The sequence below is a fragment of the Pan troglodytes genome, chromosome 6 (assembly GCF_028858775.2).
Source record: "Pan troglodytes isolate AG18354 chromosome 6, NHGRI_mPanTro3-v2.0_pri, whole genome shotgun sequence".
In the NCBI taxonomy this organism is placed as follows: domain Eukaryota; kingdom Metazoa; phylum Chordata; class Mammalia; order Primates; family Hominidae; genus Pan; species Pan troglodytes.
Genome location: NC_072404.2, coordinates 42796358 through 42818419, shown reverse-complemented (window position 1 = coordinate 42818419; position 22062 = coordinate 42796358). Strand labels below are relative to the sequence as shown.

At 41.2% G+C, this 22062-nt stretch overlaps 1 protein-coding gene across 19 annotated transcripts in view; it reads left to right on the top strand.

The window, feature by feature from the left end:
- ELMO1 (engulfment and cell motility 1) overlaps nucleotides 1-22062 on the top strand; it is a 589252-nt gene that overhangs the window by 416664 nt on the left and 150526 nt on the right. For all 19 annotated transcript variants that reach the window (XR_010158837.1, XR_010158836.1, XR_001719198.4 and 16 more), the window contains one exon: nucleotides 12821-12957. Coding sequence is in view for 13 of the 19 variants with exons in the window: in XM_003950985.6 (XP_003951034.1) it covers nucleotides 12821-12957 (137 nt within the window). In the remaining 6 variants the exon portion in view is untranslated. The remainder of the gene's footprint in view (nucleotides 1-12820; nucleotides 12958-22062) is intronic.

Sequence of the window (22062 nt, the reverse complement as noted above, 5' to 3'; positions counted from 1 at the left end):
ACACCATGGCTCTGCAAGACAGACACAGTTCTTACTGGGTCTTCAGTGAGGGACATCCCAGCTGCTCATTAATCTGCCTGTATCCCAACATAATCCTCGGGTGCCCATCTCACATGGTTGGACAGGCAATTACTTATATCCACAGTAAATTTGCCATATGACAGTCTCTTAATGTGCCACTTCTCTGAATAATTTTCCTCGTAAAGAAAGTTTTAACAAGGGTATGCAGAAATCACTTCTTGCATATATTTTCCTTTGCCCTGCCTTGAACTGTTTACCACACAACTAGAATTTTCCTTTTCATCTTCTGCTCTTCATTCTTGTATTAGGGTTATCCAGAGAAACAGAACCAATAGAAAAAATAGATAGATAGATAGATTGATAGATAGTATATATAATATATATATTTGGAGAGACAGAGAATCCTTATAAATCACATGTATATGTAGAATATATATGATATGTATGTAAGTATATGTATATGAGATTTATCATGAGGAATAATCTCATGTAATTATGAAGGCTGAGAAGTTCTACAAACTGCCATCTGAAAGCTGGAGACCCAGAAGAGCTGGTGGTGTAATTCAGTCCAAGTCCAAGGACTTGAGAACCAGGGGAACTGATCATGTAACTCCCAGTCCACAGGCAGGGGAAAATGAGATGAGATGTCCCAGCTCAAGCAGTGAGGCAAGAAAAAGGGCTAAGTTCCTCTTTCCTCCACCTTTTTGTTCTTTTCAGACCCTCAAGGGTTGGGCGTTACCCACACACCTTGGGAAGAGCTATCTACTTCATTGAGTCCACTTATTCAGATGTTAATCTCAACTGGAAATACCCTCACAAACACACTCAGAAATAATGTTTAATCTGGGCACCCATTGGCCCAGTCAGGTTGTTGCATAGAATTAGCCACATCTCCCTATGCCCCATCAATACCACTCCCAGAAGATAAGTAAAATCTATTTAGCAAGATAAGTGTGTTTCATACTCAGTTTTGCATTGCTAATTCACATCACAAACTTGATACTCCTCTCCAAAAAATTTTTTCATTGTTGTTGTTTTTTACTGTTATTTTTTCTCTTTGGGCCAAGAAGAGCATTTCTTAGACCTAAAAGCAGCTCCAGTAAATGATTATTTTGCCAATGGATGAAGGGTAAATGATCCAGCTTCTGTTTCTGTGCACATCTTGATTGTTTTCAACTGGAGGACAAAGGAAAAGAGCAAACACAGAGCCTATTGGCAAGACCATTTTTCAATTATAAGCAAATTCCCAGGGGTTACTTAGCATGCACTTACCAGAAATCTTAATTTGCTGGAATGTCTGCATATTTTGCCTTTCAGTTCAACATCTCACAAGATGACCTTGGGAATGCTGCTCTATAACTTTCTAGGAGATCAGGGTACCTTTCTAACGCGAAGCTAAGTAAATAAGATTTCACCACAAGTTAAACCTTAAATCAAGGACTTTTTTGAAAAAAAATCATATTTGTATTCTGTGTAACATTTTATGACTAATATTTATGAAGTGCTTACCAAATGTCAGGTGCTGGACTAAGCATTTTATGGGAATCTTTCCACTATATCTTCAGTCGATTCTACAAGATATGAGTTTTTGTTATTCCCATCATAGTAGAAGAGTCTCAGGGACATGAACAGACTTGGTTGGGATCACACAGTTAAGTGGCAGAGGGAGAATTCTAGCTGCAGTCCTAACTCTAGAATGACACTCCTATCCACTTTGTGCTAAGGTATTTACCTGGTTCATCACTCATCCATAATACGCTGAAATATCAGTTCACTGGATTCCAGAATAACAAGAATCCTCAAATCACCTGAATTTCAATTTCATTAAACAGAGACCAAAATAAAAGTAAGAAAAGAGATGGAAAGTTGTCACTTTATCACACTCCTATTTTAACCCCTTTAATGGCTTCCCATTGAAGTTCACCTCCCTAATGCTGTCTACAAAGCGTTGTGCGAACTGATGCCTGCCAGTTTCTTCAGCCTTGCCTTTTACCAATCTGTCCTTGCTCATGAGCTCAAGGTCACACAGATAATAAGTGGCAGTGCCAGGATCCAAACTCAGACAGACTGGCTCCAGGGCCATGCTCGTAACCGTCTTGCTAGTTAGATGGATGGATGGACCGACCGACAGATGGAATAATGTGCACATGAATGGGTGGACAGAAGGAAGGAGAAAAGGAGGGAAGGAGGGAGAAAGGAAGCACCCATAAATGGATGAAGGAAGGGAGGGAAGGAAAAAGAGAGGGAGATGATTTGAAAGAAACGTGCAACACTTCTTAGAGTTCATACACAACTAGTCAAGTCTATTATAGTTTTTGCATTGACATCTGCAGTACCCTTCAATAAGACTGGGATCTCCATTCACAAAAGAAAATGCATGCATAGGCCGGTGGCTCATGCCTGTAATCCCAGAACTTTGAGAGGCTGAGGTGGGCAGATCACTTGAGGTCAGGAGTTCAAGACCAGCCTGGCCAACATGGTGAAACCCTGTCTCTACTAAAAAAATACAAAAATTAGCCAGGCTTGGTGGCATGCACCTGTAATCCCAGCACTTGAATCCAGGATGCGGGGGTTGCAGTGAGCCAAGATAGTGCCACTGTACTCCAGCCTGGGTGACAGAGCAAGACTGCATCTCAAAAAAAACAAAATGCATGCTTATACTCGTTTATCCATCCAACAGATGAAATTAAACTAAAGTCTAGGTATGGAGAGGTACCCCCTGCCCAACTTCAGAAGCTGATAGCAGTTAGGTGATTGGTCCAGGATGCCTGCATAAACCAGTTATGTAGTTTTTTACCCAGCCAGTAAACCTAGTTACATAAAATGTCAATCCCTATTTCTAGAGGTGATGGGCAGGATATACACACTCATTCTGAAAAGCCCACTGAAATCATATGTATGAAATGTTATAGTTTTATCCTGTCTACTGGAAAGCTCATATTCTACCTTTTTAAGTTAACTTTTCATAAAAAGCGTAACTTACATAGAGGTGTTCAAATCCAAAGAACACACACAACTCAATGAATTTCCAAACCGCCAACTGCCCATGTAACTGCTGTCTAGATTAAGAAAAGATATTAAACAACTCTCAGAGGCCCTCTTGGGCCATCTTCCCACTCTCAGTTTCTTCTCTCTTCCAAAAGAACCAATACCCTGTTTGCATTATCATCAGTGAATTTTGCCTGTTTTGAGCTTTAAATAAATAGGATCATATCCTATGGTCTCTTTTATGTGGGGCTGTTTTTGCTCCACATTATATTTGTTTCAGTTCATTCATGCTATTGTGAAAGTTATTTGAATACACTCATATTGTATGTAGCATTTTTAAAAATAATTTCTTTGTAGTAAGTATGCTGCTGTATGAATAAACCATAATTTATTTATCCAATCTGCTGGATGGACATTTAGATTGTTTCAAGTTTTTGGCTGTAACAAATAGTGCTGCTGTGAACATTCACATACATTTCTTTTGGAATGCATATGTATGCATTTCTGTTGGGTTTATATCTTTGGCTAGAATTGCTGTATTATAAAGTAAGAATATTTTAGCTTTAGTAAATACTGCTAAACTGTTTTACAAAGTGGTTGAACAATTTTACACTCCCATCAACAGTGGATGATGATTCCATTTGTTCCACATTCTTATCAACACTTCATGTTTTCCGTCTTTTATTTTAGCCCTTCTGGTGGATGTTTGAAAGTAGCTCATTGTTGTTTAAAGCTGCATATTTTTTTCTGTGACTTAAAAAGCTTAGCCCCTTTTCATGTGTTCATTGGCCACTTATATGTCCTATTTTGTGAAGTGCCTATTTACATTTTGCCCATTCTTCTACTGGGTTGTCTGTCTTTTTCTTAGTGACTTATAGGAGTGGTTATATATCATAGATACCAGTTCTTTATTAGATAATGTTGAAGTTTTTTCTCTATTCTAAAGTTGCCATTTTTATTGTATATTTTGACAAACAAGTTCTTGAGTTTAATATAATAGAATCAAACAGTTTTCTTATGATTAATGATATTTCTGTTTTGTTGAAGAAACTTTCGCCCACCTTAAAGTCATGAATATATTTTTATATGAAAACAACTTTATTGTTTTTCCTTTTGCACTGAGATCTATAATCCACGCAGAACTGATCTTTGCAGATGGTATGAGGTAGGCAGTCATAATTCATTTCTTCCAGATGCATATACAACTGGCCCAGTTCAACCAATTGAAATTCCTTTCCACTGCAGTGTCATTTTTGTCATAAATCCAGTAACTGTATATATGGGTCTCTGGACTCCCTATTCTGTTCTATTGTTCTGTTTTTCCATCCATACACCAATACCACACTGTCTTCATTGCTGTCATTTTACAAGTCTTTATATTTGGTCCCAAAAGTTTTCCAAATTTGGCATTTTAGCTAGGTACAATAATAATTACTTTGTTATTAAAACTAGTAACGACTGACATGTATCGAGTTCTTTATCTCGGTTAACATATGAATCACTCTACATTTAATCTTAACAGCAATCTGATAAGATAGAAACCATTGGTTTTTCTTTTTTTCTTTTCTTTTCTTTTTTTTTAATGGGGATATAGAGGCCTGGAGGAATTTTAAGGTGATCAAGGTCACATTGCTATTAAATAGTGACGTCAACATTTGCATGCAGGCCAACCTGACTGCAGAAGCTCTGCTCTTTTATTAACTGTGTGCCTGGGATGTGGCCTCTGATTACTTTTGCTGAATTGGCTGTCTTTTGGTGCTATGAGGCTGATTTTCAGCCTTAACACTAGTCGGTATTTTTTTTCCTCTCTCCATGTCCTCAAAAAAGGCCCAAGGGAAGGTGAACAATGAAGCATTGAATAAATTTCATGCTATTTTTCAGTATAAATTTTATACTATTTTTAGGATAGAAAAGACTATCCAGAGTTCTATTGAACCAGACTTCAGGAGCTGAGAAGAGCTGCGAAGGTTTAAAGCCTCTGATCCCCTGTCCTGAAATAGCAGGGGTGGTAGCTTCTATCTAGGCTGAACTCATAGGCAGTGAAGGAACTTCAAGTTCTTGACCCCACTCTCCTCTTTTCACCTCTCCCACCTACAAAAGGTTCTGAACTTTTAGCATCTCCCCACGCAGTACCACCTTCCAAAATCAAACTGTTAAGGAATACCAGGTTTAAAAATAGAAAACTCAAAGTTTTCCTAAGTACGGTAAGATTATTTTTATACAAAGGAATAAATATGCATCTGCATCAGAGAATTCATAAATATATTATCCAGACTGACCCTAGAACCACAAATAGTTCTAATGTAAGTTTCTGTGCTGTGGATCACCAGGCAGATTTTAATGACTGCTCTAACAGGTTTTCTGTGTTAAATGCCTTTGTGTGTGTATGATATATTCCATTTTTCCTGTAATTCATAATTTTACAACAACACATCCATTGTGTTAGGCCAGTGCATGTGTTTTTCAAAGTGCACCATTTCCAAAGGCAGTTGCAATAGCTCATGAAGTCATGGTAAAAAATATTCATATTTGCCCAGTGCTCCCAAATCTCTGTTATTTGTAAATGGGTTCAGAGTCTCTCTTAGCATCACCAAGGTCATAGAAAGGATGGAACAGAGCTTTTCAGCATCTCAAAATGTGTATTTGTCTTTAGAAAATTCCTGTGAGAGCGAAAATGGTATGCATTTTCCCGTCATCTTATCATTCTATCATTAGTCAAGTAATTTCATTATGAAATGGTCTGCATTAGGTAGGATTAACAAGTTGAGAAAGTGTAAAAACAATTGACGATTTTCTTATGAAAGAAAGAATAAATCCTTGCTCATCAAACATTTGCTAAACCTATCAAATACCACTCTAATGTCTTCACACTCTAAATTAAATGTGTAGTCATCCTGTCAATAAAGGAAATAGTAGTTTGGGAACTAAAGTTCAGTGCAGGCAGACTCTCTAAATTCTACAATTTTGGATGGGCTTTGGGGAGTTGAAGATATATTATCTGGTATATGTGTATATGGAGACTGCTGGAATTTTGGACTTGGCAGGGGTCTTACAAATCCATTAGCCCAACTCATTTGCAGGTAGGACATCTGGAGCCCAGGGAGCTGCAATGACCTTTGCAAGGTTGTGGTCAGCTCTAGACCCATTCCCTACACTCATTTTTCATTGCTTGTTTGCTACAGTGCAGTAATCCTTGTTCTCTGAGAGCCAGTGACAATACCTGCTCCACTACACATTACCCAGTGAAAAACAGGAACATATCTACTTTGACAGGCAAAGTGGTACATAAGTGTACAGCATTTTATTTTTATTTTTAAAAATATGTATGTTCAGGTTATAGCTGCTTTCAAAGCTAGCTTGCTTATAAGTGAATGAGATATCAGCAAATTGTACCCTCAGTCCTGAAAATATCTTAATATTCCAGATTTTAAAAACCATTGTGTTGGGTTTTTAAAATAAAGTAAAATCTCATTGTGTTAAAAATAGTGTGATTAAAACAATTTCATTTTTAAACGTCTTACTATTTTTGTCCCATTGAAAGTGTCTCTCTAAATTTCATTTATAAAATATTGTCTGCTAATTCTTTTTTCTCAATAAGTATTGTTTTCCTTTAAAAACAATAATAAACCTTACCCTTCCTGGTTTTCTTTGTTTATTTAAACCTAAGAACTCTATTCTTAGACTTAGGCTATCTCTGCAAGGTGACAAGCTCTCGTGTATAAACGTGTAGCCTGGGAGAGGCTCCACTTGATAAATGGTGAACATGGCCACCCTGTTGGCCCACACTTGCTTTGAGCTTGCTGTCTTAGTCACTGTTCCCATTTGATCCTCACAGCGAAATGATGAAGTTTGTATCCAAATACACAAAAGCCTTTTCACTGTTTCTTTTGTTACCTGTCAAGGACCAAGTTATTCTTACTTTGTTATTTGCCTGTATCTCCCTGCAAAGGAGGAGTCTTCAAGAATCTTAGAATGATGGCAGGCCAACCCCTTCATGTGGAGGTCAGAAACACCAGTGCTGGAGATACAATGCTGGGTTTGATTTCTGGCACTGTTGCTGCTAGTTACTCATCTTCACAGTTCCTCAATTTTCTCATCTGTGAAACAGGGATGATAATAATAGGACCTTTGTCGTTATTACACATTCAGAGAGTTCAGACAGGAAAAGCTCTTAGAATATTACCCTACACAGTTACCTCCTCATGTGAAATTTCAGCTTTGAAGTCTGAATAGTTCAGTAGGTTTTTGACATATCATCAAGAATGATTGGTTGACTCTAAGCACCCCCGCCCCCCGCTTATCTATGGGACCCTAAAGGCCATTCACCAGATTCCTCTTTCCTTCCTCATCTCCTAGAATTGTTGGAGTCTTTAAGAGGCTATATAACGTGCTGAGAATGATGATTAAAAATAGTAACTAATAGCCACCGTTTACTAAGCCTATGCCATGCACTTGATTACAAATAGTAACTAGCTGTGCCTGATGGCTTATGCCTGTAATCACAGCACTTTGTGAGATCAAGGCAGGCAGATCACCTGAGGTCAGGAGTTTGAGACCAGCCTGGCCAACATGGCAAAACCCCATCTCTACTAAAAACACAAAGATTAGCCAGGCGTGGTGTCGTGCACCTGTAGTCCCAGCTATTTGGGAGGCTGAGGCAGGAGAATCGCTGGAACCCAGGAGGAAGAGGTTGCAGTGAGCCACGATTGCACCTTTGCACCCCAGCCTGGGCGACAAAACAAGACTTCATAAAAAAAAAATAGTAACTAATAGCTACCATTTACTAAGCCTATGCCATGTGCTTGATTAAAAATAGTAAGTAGGCCAGGCACAGCGTTTCACACCTGTAATCCCAGCACTTTGGGAGGGTGAGGCGGGCAGATCACCTGAGGTCAGGAGTTCAAGACCAGCCTGACCAGCATGGAGAAACCCTGTCTCTACTGAAAATACACAATTAGCCAGGTGTGGTGGCACAGGCCTATAATCCCAGCTACTTGGGAGGCTGAGGCAGGAGAATCGCTTGAACCCAGGAGGCGGAGGTTGTGGTGAGCTGAGATCACGCCATTGCTCTCCAGCCTGGGCAACAGGAGCAAAACTCTGTCTCAAAAAAAAAAAAAAAAAATAGTAACTAATAGCCACCGTTTACTAATTCTATGCCATTTGCTAGGCACTTTACTCCACACTTTATATACATAATCTAACTTGATGCTTACGGACTTTATGTAGTTATATATTTCACAGATGAGGAAACAGGTTCAGGGGGGTTTATTTGTCTAAAGTTCTATGGCACGCTAGGGGGCATCACATTTAATTATTCGAATGCAAGTCTGTCTCACTCTCTATCCTGCCTCCTCATTCCTGTGTTTTCTCTGACCTCCAGTGATCTTGAGCACATGTTTTCTTATGCTATTGTCAATGTGCTTGCTTGGGTTTTTTTTATATATTAGTAATTTCACATGGCTTAAACAAATTACATACCAACAAATTGTGTACAAAGAATTATGTTCAAAAGAATTCCAATTCCATTTGCTGTGGTGACTCCACAGTGTCATCAGGAGCTCCTACTAACTGTCTAGGGTATAGCCCTCATTTTTATGCTGACAAAATGGCTGCAGGAGCTCCAGTCATCAGTCCTGTGTTCCAGACATGAAGAAGTTGAAGTGGGGAGGCAGAGACAAAAGGCCACAAGTCAACCAAGTCTTTCCCCTTTTAAAGGTCTTTCCTGGGAACAGTGCCCAGCAGTTTTCACTTATCTATTATTTGGGATTGGGTCATATGACGACTCTTAATCACAAGGGAGGCGCAAATTATACTTTTTTAGCTGGGCACATTGTTGTCATGAACAAAACTCAGGTTCTATTAACATGAAACCCAGCTGGTGAGCTTTTTGAAATAAATCAAATACACTCATCCAATGTGACCTTTCCCTAGTGCCTGAGTACCTGGGGAAACCTTGATACGTTAGAGAATCTGAGAAAGATAAAATATCTTGAGGAAGAAAAAAGGGTTGGTTCAGCAGAAGCTAGGAACCAGGTAGATGATTTCTTGGCTGCTCAGCAAGGTTGAGAGTGCAGCTTTGCCCAGACCCAGGAAAGGAGGAGTAAGGTCCAGAAGGGGAGCGTAACCCTGGTATTCCAGTCTAACTCCATGTAAGCCACAAGTAGTAGGAGGAAAGCAGAGGAATCTTACACAGTAAATATACATCAGCATTAATAGGTGAAGCTGTGCCTCTTGTAAGGTTTTACTTCATAAATATTTTCTGTGGATAGAAAAACAATTGTTTCAGATTTGTGTTGGTGGAGGTGCATTGGAGGCAGGGTTAATTGAGAAACAGAATGAGGAAAGCAAGTGAAGCAGAATAATGATGCGCTTTGGAGCCAACTCGACCTTGAATTCTAGCACCACCACTTGCAAACCATGTGACCTTGGAGAAGTCACCGAGCCTTTCTCAATCTCCTATTTATAATCTTAAAAAGAAGTTAGTAATATCTTCCTTTTGTGCCTGACATAATAAGTGACTATGAAGTCCGTCATTCAGTGCCCGGTGCGTGGCTGCTGGCGGTGCTGGCCTTGGTACTGCTATCTCATGGCCGAGTGTTCTCAGTCAGCAGGCACTGGCTACGCACTTGCTGTGATCCACATTGGACTGCAGGTCATGATCTGGGTTTATGTTGAAGGAGGAGTACGGGAGACCTAAGAGAATGGGTGGAGGAATTAATTTTCAAAGCAGCAACCACAAAGAAATGCAATGAGCTCTTGATGTCAACTAAGGGAGGAAGCCTGCTGCTGGGTCAGCTGACTGTGGGTTTCAGACGCTCATTTGGGGCCAACTAAAAAAAGCTCATGATGGAAGGTGTTATTTATCCAAGTTTTACCTTTCTCATATATAAAATGAGGATGTCCATAAGGCCTACCTTCCAGGGTTGTTACAAGAATAGTGCTTGTAGAGCTGTTGGCATGCCATATGTACCCAACGAATTATCTAGTTAATTATTAATGATGTCACTTCCCTCCCTCTTTACCCAAGCAAGAGTAGGACTTGCAAGTCTCAGCTTTTTCTGGCTTTCTTAGCTCCACTCATCACATAAAAACTTTAGGGCATAAAGTACACAAATAATCACACTAGATCCAAAAATGATACTGTGATAATGTGATTAATAACAAATTCTTAGATGGCAATAGTGTTTTAAGGTACAGCTGAAGATTTGTAAATTTCACTGGCTTTGGTGCTTATAAAAGGGAGACCAACCGCTCATTGCCCAGGGCAGCAAACCACACGGTCTGCCAGTGTTGATCTTCTGAGTTTCTTAAATAGCTTTGTATCGCAAGTCAAAACTTCACATTTGCCATCTCTCTGCTAGTAACACAGGCTGGGGTGGGATCACTTATATGTTTTTGCTTCTGACTGTTGAAATGTGAACAGGCTGGACTAGGAATTAGTGTGGAAAAATCACAGAAAAACTCACATTCCTGGAAACAGTAGGCAGGTGCAATATTTATTGTCATCACCACCACTTCCCTCCATATCGGTGTTAACTTGTATCCTGTCCAAAGCACTTTGCCCTCAGTTGGCTTATTTGATCTGCTTTGAAGCCAAGGGAGAAGGCAGAGGCAACTTCATTTCCTATTTTTTCTTTTTTTCTGTTTTTTGGGAGACGGAGTTTCGCTCTTGTCGCCCAGGCTGGAGTGCAGTGGTGTGATCTCGGTTCACTGCAACCTCCACCTCCTGGATTCAAGCGATTCTCCTATCTCAGCCTCCAGAGTAGCTGGGACTACAGGGGCATGCCACCATGCCCAGCTAATTTTTGTGTTTTTAGTAGAGACAGGATTTCAGCATGTTGGCCAGGCTGGTCTTTCAAACTTCTGACCTCAGATGATCCACCCGCCTCGGCCTCCCAAAGTGCTGGGATTACAAGTGTGAGCCACTGTGCCCAGCCCTCCATTTTTTTAGTTAAGAAAATTGAAGCTCAGAAAGGTAAAATGACTTGCTCTGGATTGGCCTGGGCTGCACTTGAACCCAAATCTTCTGTCCCCCCACCCCACCCCCGGACTCTTCCTACAGGACTGTGCATTGCTCCTGGCCCGTGCCCTTACTTTATCTGGAAGAAAACAGCATTACCATATCTTCAAATCGGGTTGTGCCCTTTAGAAATGGTGAGCTATGCAAATAAACACCACTTTGCTGTTGTTTTAAACTGTTAAGAAGTCTGAAATTCACTGTATTCATGAAGGTTGAAGAGAGAAGAGGTTGGTGTGTAATAGCTTGGTAGCCGTGTATCCTTGAGTGTGTTTCCATGAGGCTTGATCAGGGTTTGTTCACTGGGGGCCTGCTCTATAGGATTCTAAGTAGATTTGCTGCTCATCCACATGGCAGGCACCAGGGCTCTCCCCGAGAACAGAAGCTCTCTGCTATAAGCCTGCTCCCACCCCTCCCTCCATCCTGTCCTGGACTTCCAGGGCCTGAAACCCTTCCATTCTGAGCCTTGAGGATGAATTGACCTTAAAAGAGATTCCAACAGCAAATGAAACACCTTGTGTTCTCACTCAGAAGTGGGAGTTAAACAATGAGAACACAGGGACACAGGGCGGGGAACAACACACACCGGGGCCAGTTGGGGAGTGGGGGGACTGGGGGATAGAGAGCATTAGGACAAATAGCTAATGCATGTGGGGCTTAAAACGTAGGTGATGGGTTGATGTGCTGCTGTTTAAAAGCCTGAAAGTCATCCAGTTCTCATGCAAACCACCATGTTACATATATACCTATGTAACAAACCTGCACGTTCTGCACTTGTATCCCAGAAATTAAAGTGATATTTTTTTAAAAAAAGAGATTCCAAATAAAATAGAAAGACTTTCACTGTATGTAACAGCATATATATTTATTTTTTAAAAACCTTAGGGTATTGGTTCTGGGGGTCACAAACCTTAGTTCCTTGGGCTCCACAGTATCCTCATCCATAAGATATGAGTGGTAAGAGGAACTGTAAAGATCAAATGAGGTATAACGTACAAAAGGGCTATAAAAATGTAAGCTTGACAGATGGGATGATGGGAGGGGCTGAGGAGGAGGAGGAGGAGGAGAGTAGGGACCAGACCTAAAGTTCCGAGCACTAGGTGTGACCCAAGGAAGCTCTACAATGGGGGCTTGAAGGCAGTTTTGGCTGATTTTATGATTTTGCCCAGGACTGGACCAGTTGCCGCCTTCAAAGCTATTCAGGTTGCTTTGACTTCCAGCCATCTGTGCCTGGAAATGTAAAACAAATGGTTAATGGCATCAGATGGTTAATGATCTCAAATGTTCCCTGCTTACTGCCATGAAAGAGAAAAGAGCCCCCTGGAGAAATAATCATGGATGTTGTTTCCAAAGCTGCAATTAATCGTGTATTCAGGAAAACCCATCTTCTGCCAGTTATTCTGATAAGAAAGAGGAAATTGAGGGTGACGGAGGAGCTGTGCCTGAGAGGGCAGTTTGAATAATCTGTATAATGTCAAGAAGGCAGATATAGGGCTCATAATCAACACAGCAGTTTTGGAACAAAGCCAAGAGGGTCATGTCCTGGCATGGGTTAGGAACTGACTTTTATGAGTCCAAAAATATGTGTCTAAGGCTAGGTCTGACTATCTGGCCTTAAACTTCCGAGTTGTATGGGGGCCATCCTTTGGTTGCTTTTTTCAAAAACACTTTTTCACCATTATTGCCTGAACCAAAGATACCTCCACTTGTCTCCCTTTGGGGCACATACCTGTGGTTATGTTCTCGTGTTTCACTGTTTTAAAACTTCTCTTATTTTCCATCTCTTTCCTCCAGCTAGTGAGACCTGCAACGACTTCCACCCGATGTTCTTCACCCACGACAGATCCTTTGAGGAGTTTTTCTGCATCTGTATCCAGCTCCTGAACAAGACATGGAAGGAAATGAGGGCAACTTCTGAAGACTTCAACAAGGTAATGTGGATCTCGGATAGAGGCAGGGGATTCCCGCAACGCTAAAGGGGCCTGCTGCATGGTCCCTTGGCTGTGTGCAGAAGGCAATTGGCAAGGTGGGGAAATGAGGAAGATTGCAATGATAGTTGCTTCAAGAATGGAGAAAGACAAACATCCCTGTGTAGACATGAATCTGTGTGCTGGGGATGACCTCATCCCTCTGGGGGTACACTTGGAGCAGCTTTGTTCCTTTGTCTAAGTTGGAGCCACCAGCAAGAGTTTTTCTTGGGACACGTTATCAAGGCGAACGTTTTCTTTCATAGCATTAGTTTGGGATGCCTTGTCAGTATTGCAAGATCTGTCGGGGAAGGGGCCTTCCCTCCACCTGTCCAGGAGATTGGTACAGAGCAAATGAGATCAGGAATACTGCTCCACCTAGTCCGGTGGTTTCTTTGTGGATTATGGATGTGTTGTGATCATCTGCCCCGAGCTACGTCAAAAAGAATTTTTATTAAAATGAAAGATCCCCTTCCAAGAACTGAGTCATTAAGGTTATAGGCAACATTTATTGGTTTACAGTAAGCATTTGATCCTTTGAACTGAGATGTCCTTTGGTTTTCTATATCATAATGTCTCACAAGAGTGTGACTTTCACATTTCCATTTGTGTGTGAATAACCAGCAGAGGGAAGAGCATTGGCCAACTTAGAGCAGAAGCACTATCCATGCTTTCATAGAGAAGCAAAATCTTTGTCCTTAGATAAAGGCCTGATTAGCAATAATAACTATTGCAGCCTTTAGTACTTTTAATTTGCTGCTATATACAGCTGTGACTGTGGTCAGGCCCATCACCCATGACCACTCTCACCCAGCACTAAGGGCTGTGACTGTAAGAGTCAAAGGGTCTGGCCCTCAGTCATACTGTGGGGCTTTCATGGACGTGCTTGGTGCATAACATAATATCTGAATTTCACCTGCACTTAATATACTTGTTGGTCATTGCCTCCCTGTCACCTTCTCCCTGGATATACATCTCATCCTTGTTTCCCACTATATTTCTCGTTTGTGGCATCTTGAACCAACACCAATTGAAAAGAAAGAAAATCAGGAAAAGGACCTAAGCTTCAGTCAGGTCCTAACCTGAGTTTCTTCCTCAGCACAGTGATCTCACTTGCCATATCATCTCTGTCATCCCAACGATCTGTCCTTTGCATCTTGGTCATCGATTGAATTCCTTGAAGTAGACCCCAGTAATGCCCTTCTGTGGAGAGCACTGGTCTAGAAGCTGCAATCCAGAGCTGTCGTGTGTCTGAGCAGCTATGCCGGAGGACAGGCTTGATTCAAGAAGGGAAGTGGAGAAAAGAAGCCCATTAATTTCCTTATGATTATAACTGCAGCCTCCTAAGTGTACTTCGCTTGATTATGAGAGACTTTGCATTTCAGGTGCAAATCATCCCTGGGAAAGAGGGAAGGAGGAGCAGGGAGGCCTTTGTTCAATCAAACCAAAAAAGAGAGTTAAATCAGTAGTCTTTGAAATTGGCTAAGGGACTAAGGCCACTTTGCCCTGGATCATTTCAGCTCTTTCATGTGCTGCTGTGTGAAAGCCATCCAGTCCTCAGCTTTGCGAGCTGGGGACACCTGTTCCTCCAGGAGAAGGAGACCTCACCAGTTGTTACGGATTTGGGCATCAGATGTCTGCTTTCTGAGAGATCTCATTTATCCTGCTTTTCCTAAATTATAAATTCTGCATTTTGCAGAATAATATCTGCAAATAATAATGTTTCAGATATTATTGTTGTTGATCTAGGCACAGATAAGCTGTGTAGAAAATATTATGAAAGTTCTGCAGAGGACTGACTCTGGGGATGAGCATTCAGACACTTAAATCCTATAGAAGTTACATTTTGTAACATGAAGCACCAAGAGTTCCTTGTTAGCAAAGGAAGCCAGAGGCCCCAGGATGGAGGAGGTGGGCACAGCTGGTGGAGGGAGGTGACCATAGCTCTAGGGTCCCTGTGGCTTATCATGGCCATGTGCTCAGATTGGTGGCAGACATCCTGCCTGTTCAGGGCCCTGCCAGGTGACAGCAAGCCCCCCAGAGTGTCACTGTGAAACTTTTATCATAATTAGCCTATATGGCTGTGAAATCTCTTCAGCAAAACCTAAGAGCCAGGTTTTGGGTGCAGTTTCTTACCGTTGCTCTAATGCCATTTTTTGCATTGTTTACAGATCATAGACTAATGCTGGGGGTCACACCTCTATTGCCAAGTAGGGATGACAGTTTATGGCTCAGGACAGGCAGCTCCAGGCCTGAGGGCCAGAGGTTCCTGCCTCACATCCAAATAGCCATCAGGCAAGAGCAGATATCAGAGGAAAATCCAGGATGGGAAGGACAAGGAATTTTAATTTTCTACATTAAATACTTTCATCGTGTTTGCTTTTTTTTTTCTTTTTTTCAGTACTATGCATGCCTTACTTATGTAACCAGAAAAATAGGTATTTACATTTTTGTCATGCGTATATCACTTTTCTGTTGCTGATACAACAAATTACCACAAATTTAGTAGCTTAGACAATGCAAATTTATCTTACAGTTCATAGTTCAGAAGCCAGCAATGGATTTCACTAGGACAAAATCAAGGCGGCAGCAGAGCTGTGTTTCTTTCCAGAGGCTCTAGGAGAGAATTTGTTTCCTTGCCTTTTTCACTTTCTGGTGGTCACCTGCATTCCTTGGCTTATGTCCTTCTTGTCCATCTTCAAAGCCAGCAAAGACAGCTTGAGTCCTTCTCAGATGCCATCCCATCACCCTGATCCCTCTTCTGCCTTGGTCTTCCACCTTTAAGGACCTTGTGATTACATTGGGTGACCTGGATAATCTGGCATCATCTTCCCATCTTAAAGTTGGCTGATAATAACCTTAATTCTGTCTGCAACCCCAATTCCCCTGTGCTGCAGAAGGTAACGTATTCTCAGGTTCTGAGGATTGGAATGCAGGCACCAATGGGAAGCTGTTATTCTGCCTATTTCCAGTGTGTATTTGATTTGCAGCTATATTAGGTTTTTAGATGCGTAGATCAGTTTAAATTAATGAAACACGGACAGAGGAGCCTTTTGTTTGCTTTTCTTTTTGCTGGTAGACATAATACCTGTCACAGAGTTCTGCTAGTGACAGCTCAGATGCAGATATAATTATGTCCCTTTTCTTTTATGGCCCTGTTCTGCCTCCACTAGCCTTTTTAAAAAGGAAGCCTCTTTGTGACAGCTTCTGGTTCATTTTGAAGACTGCCTTTCTGATTTTTTTCTGCTGCCCATCTATCAGCCACTGTTCTGCTTTACCTGATAATAAGTTGGAGAAGAGAGAAGAGCTGAAAGTTAAATCAGTTCACTTTTCTTCTTATTATTAACTTGGTAGCAGAGGAGATTGAATTTAGGAACAAATGTGAGTTGTGAGTTACTGATAGATTTAATGTTTTTTTCTTATTCTCTGACTGTCCAAATTCAAATTCAGAAATGTCTTTAAAAAGCCCAACATGAAACATAATTTCTTTTCAACTTTCTTGGACACTATCTCAGGTTCTTGCCACTGTAAACAGAGCATGGAAGGTGGATTTATTTGTCAACCCTGAGACCCAGGGCTCTGTGAGCAGGGCTTAGCTATCCGTCTTCTTTAGCTCCTCACTGGAGAAGGAGTGCCCCTCAATTTAAAATTCTGATTTGCCCAACAAACTATGCTGGATTCTATCAGAGGCAGGAATAGCTTCTACAGCCCGCCTTCCTTGGGACACCAGTTTATAGATATCTAGTGCTTGGTAGTTAATGCCACTGCTGGAAGAGGGTGTTTGGAAAAGCAGCTGTTGTCTGCTCTTCCGGGCTTGGGAAGCAGCAGATGGAATGTTTTTTATTTATATAAGAGAAGTAGAATTGAAGAGTGATTAAAATATTTATGCTTCGAAAAGTACTTTCTTTCAGTTTCTCAATATAGCACTCTGCAGAACAATCCATTGATTCAGGCCATTGAGTGTGTGTTCTATCATTACCAATATTTTAGAGCATGCATTATTCATTTTTATGGGCATTAGAGAAGAGCTAAACTGCAGCTGGATACCTCAGCACACAAGTAGCCCCATAATCATTTCATTGAAATCCTCATTTTTGAGCGGGATAAGAAAGGGGACACAAGTAACTTGGATATTTTAGGTATGGGAATCTCATTTAAAGCATGTGTGGCTAACTACACTGTAAAAAAAAATGTAATGGGAGTATACACTTTAGAGTATATGTCTGTGTGTAGCAGTGTTTCTCAGCTTTAGTTGTACGTCAGAATCACCTGGGGGCTTTTGAAAACCCTGTTATCCCACCGGCCAACCGCACCACAGATTAATTAAATCATCGGCAGTGGGGGTGGGGGGGGGGGAAGCTATGAATGAGTATTTTCATTAAGGTAGATTTGATCATTAAAGGTGATTTATGTTAATAGAATCGCCATCATTAACACATGTGATACTTATCACAAGCTACTGTAAATTTCGTGCATTGATGGAGTAGGATGCTTGTTGACCTGTGTGACCCAGGTTTTCATCCTGGATCTGCTATTCCAGAGCTCTATGTCTGAGAATCTAAAAATAATAATAGTTTTTAAAAGGATACATCACCCTGTCTTTTGGTGGGGTGATAATAAATTGAAGTAATTACTGTAAAAATGCTCTGAGGAAGTAAAAATGGCATATGTAGTTGTGGAGTGTTCTTTTGTACTGAATAAGATAAAGCCTGTCTATGAAAAATGAGTGAATTGCCCTTTTCACAAACAGACATTTTTTGGCTATGTTAAAAAAAAAAAGTGAAGCTATGAATTTCACAGTAAATTCTGAACTGAATTAGTAACCCCTGTAACTTTGACAAAAATAGGCTTTAAGCTGAAATTTTCATGGATTTTGGAAGTGTCTTCCTCCAAACAACTTTATTAGGTACCTTAGTTTCCCGTGTGAAACACACGGTAGCAACCTAAAAATCAGCAGGTCCCATGATTTTCACATATTTAGTGGCTGGTGAGAATTAAGTCCTCCCCAACAATTACTAGTTGCCCAGATCTCTTCGCTGATGATTGACCCTTTTAGAAACCATCAAAATATTTGTTCCTAGCATTGGCGTTACTTTAGATGCTATCAAAATCGACATTATAAGCCAAGATCAGATGATTGTGCCATACTTTCAGATTACCAAAATGAAAGAAACTAATTTGAAAAATGAAGTCACTCTAGAGTAAAAGCACTAATCTTGAAACTTTATCTAGCAGCATAATAAACTAAGCGCACACAATAGAGCTTAGAATCTCAGGCTTGCAAATGAAAAACCATCCCTTAAAATAGCAGAGACTGTGCACAGGGAGAACCCAGGCCCATTAAACAAAGCTGCAGCTGCCCCTGGCCAGGCTGTGAGCTTCAACCGAGTCAATGGGAGAAAATCTCAATTAGGAAGAACGGGAGAGCAGGACAGAAGGAAACATCCTGAGAAATCCCTTATGAAAATTATTCATAGGAAATAACCACCAGCTAGTCACATCTAGTGGATTATAGTGTGGGATAGAAAAGGGATTGTGTTTAAAACCTTAAAGGCAGCTAACACATGAATAAGAAAGGGAAATGTGTTTGCTTCTCAAACTGTTTGCAGCTTACTGACTTTCTGTGCATGCTTTTCAGGGGACAATTATATATTCAGGAGTCTCCTTACTAGGGCAGTTCAACTTCATAGTGGTGCAGACGGCGCTCTGTTGGTTAGCTGAGCTGGCCTAGGGAATGAAAGGTGGTCTGTAAGTCTCATCATGAATAAACATGAGTCTCCTCATTTGCATGAGGCAGGTGACTGTAAAATATCTTGGAGCAAGCTGTGAAAGGAAGCTTTGTGCATCCATGCCCAGGGGAAGCTGGGAGGACTCAGCGTTGTTTATCTTCATTAGAATTCCATCTAGTGCTGCTGTTATTGATCTGAACTGGGCCTGGTGTGGCTAATAAAGTAGGTATATGTTTTAATTGAAACATGAATATTTGAGTAGAGGAGAAGTCTTTTAAAGAGCCCTAATGTCCTACACTGAGCTTTTCCATTTTTCAACTGTCTAGGCCATTAACAAGCATTTTTTTTCAAAAGGCTTCTGATGTTTCACAAAGGTCTTAGGCTTGCCACACAGGCAGTGGAACCTCCTCTAGAAGCAAATGCATTATATGAATAGATTTAATTATTATTTCTTTGATATTCCCTGTTGAATAGGTAGCAAAGAGTTTCATATGTGTGTCTGTGTTTAAGCTATTCGTGTAAGATAGTGTTACCTATTTCCATGGAGTTTGCCACTTTCTGTTGGACAGCAATCAAGATATGTCCTCTCCAATCCTTATCAGTGTCAATTATACTATCCAGAGACAGCAGAAAGACCGGGAAAGTGACTTTGGTAACTTATCTTTTTCAATAAGCGTATGTTCAAATAGACCCCAACGTCATACATAAACAGATATGTATTAATAACAGGTAACATAACCCTGGCCGAGTCAGGGAAGCACTGTGGTATAGAGCAATATTTCTCCTTCTCTTTTGCATTATCACCCCGCTAGAGAGTTTTATAGGTATTTTTCCCCAATCACCCTCCCCCTGAAATTGTAATTACAGATATATTGTATATGTCTTTGTGTATGTATGTATACCTGTGCCTGCTGTGTAAAAAGAGTAATATTTACTCCTCCAAGAACCATTTTTGTGCCCTCCCTAAGGATGATGTCCCCACTCCCTCATCAAGAATGCATGGTGCAAAGGCAAGAACCAAGGCTGAATTAGCAGGAGGATCTGGTGGCAGTCCCAGTTGGCCCCTCACAGCAGTGTGACCTTGAGCTTGTTCTTTAACCACCAAGTCCTTTCTCACCTGTAAACCGGTAGTGGCAATAGTAATAAATAATACTTCCCAGAGTCACTGTGGGGATTAAGCTCTCATTAGGTTTGCTTTGCAAATTGTCCTATACAAATAGGAGGTGCTAATCTCAACAGGCAAAACCTAAAGTGTCAGTAATTTGCACTTTATCATGCAGTGTAATTGAGCTGCCTTGATTTCCCCAGATAGTTTGTTCAAATATCCATAAATACAGATTGTTTTATACCTCTGTATGGGGGTGCGTTGAACTTTAGTTTGGCCACAGAGGGGATTTTGACCACTGTGGTCACTCCTCCCCAGCCCACCCACAAACAGATGTACTGCAGGTGAGGCAGGGGGCTGGGGACAGTACATAAAAATGCCAAGGGCCTCCCTTCCAGCTGGGTAACCTTGTGCAAGGGACTTGGTTCTGTTGGCTTCAGATTCCTCATCTGTGAGATGGGAATAGGTAATTACCCACAGCTAGGATGGCTGTGCGCCCTGATGGCATCAGGCAGATAAACTGGCAGGCTCAGCACTGGCCTGGAGCCAACACCAGTCCACAGTAATGGAGAGCAGGGAGAAGACCAGGTGACGCAGGATTCCAAATGCCTCTGAAAAGGAAAAGGATGCTCATGGCAACACTGAGAGCAAACATCTTCAGGAAAGGTGGACAAGCTGCTCCCTCAAGTTTAGTGATTAACTTAGTAGTGACTCTTTTTTTTTTTTTTTTTTTTTTTTTGAGACAGAGTCTCGCTCTTGTCACCCAGGCTGGAGTGCCATGGCACAGTCTCAGCTCACTGCAACCTCTGCATCCTGAAATTCAAGTGATTCTCCTGCCTCAGCCTCCCAAATAGCTGAGATTACAGGCGCCCGCCACGAGGCCTGGTTAATTTTTGTAATTTTAGTACAGATGGGGTTTCACCATGTTGGCCAGGCTGGTCTTGAACTCCTGACCTCAGGTGATTCACCTGCCTTGGCCTCCCGAAGTGCTGGGATTACAGTTGTGAGCCACCATGCCCAGCCAGTAGTGGCTTAACTTCTAAGTGTGCTGCCGTGGTGGTCTCAGCTGCATGGGGTCCATGGCAGCTTTTATGAAGAACATAGAGAAGACCTCAGAGGGTGACCAATTTTCAGGGACTGTCCTGGGGTTGTGCACTGTACCCTGCATCTCCCAACCCTCTACCCGCTGAATTTACAGCCCTGGCAGCATCTCTTTATAAGGAAGGAGCATGCGAGGAATCTGAGTCATCCAGAAAGAGTTGGATTTTGTTGACCCTGTTCATGTAATTTTCTTTTTTTCTTTCTTTTTTTTTTTTTTTTTTTTTGAGACAGAGCCTTGCTCTGTTGCCAGGCTGGAGTGCGGTGGCGTGATCTCGGCTCACCGCAACCTCCGACTCGCTGCTTCAAGCAATTCTCCTGCCTCGGTCTCCTGAGTAGCTGGGATTACAGGCATGCACCACCACGCCCAGCTAATTTTTGTATTTTTAGTAGAGACGGGGTTTCACCTTGTTGGCCAGAATGGTCTCGCTATCCTGACCTCATGATCCACCCGTCTCAGCCTCCCAAAGTGCTGGGATTATAGGCATGAGCCACCGCGCCCGGCCAATGTAATTTTCATAAAAATGGTTAAACTATTTAAAAACCTGTTTAAAGGTTGACTGCTATCTTTAGCTGAAGACATTTTTAATATGTTTTGCTTTCTGGACATTTTCTATAACAGGAGCATTTATGAAAATGGTCTTGACCAAGAGTGAATCTTACCATTTTGAATAAGCCTGACAGTAGTACATATACTTCTTGGGTATTCCTTTGTGTTCAAGATTTTGCATGAGGTGCTTCTCATTTCTGAAGTCTTTCTAGAGCCAGTGTCTATGTTTCTTTGCATGTGTGGCACGTGCTAACTTGAGATTTGCCAATTAGGAGGAGAAAATAATTGATTTGTTCTTCTGCTGGACAGCAGTGAGATATATCAGTCCGTTGGTTCAATTTCTGACCATCCCTGAGCATGAGAATAATGATGACTTTAAGTTAACTGCTTTCCATAACTCTGTTCAGTAACTTCTGAAACTTCTTTCATTTTATTAACTATACATTGGGGCTGTGTAGAAACCAGTTGTTAACTGGTTTCTATGACCTGAATTCCAGATTCCTTTGTGGATTATATGAAAGGTTTGATAATAGCACAGAAACCATTTTATTAGTATATGTCCAATTAAAAGGAAATTACCTACATTT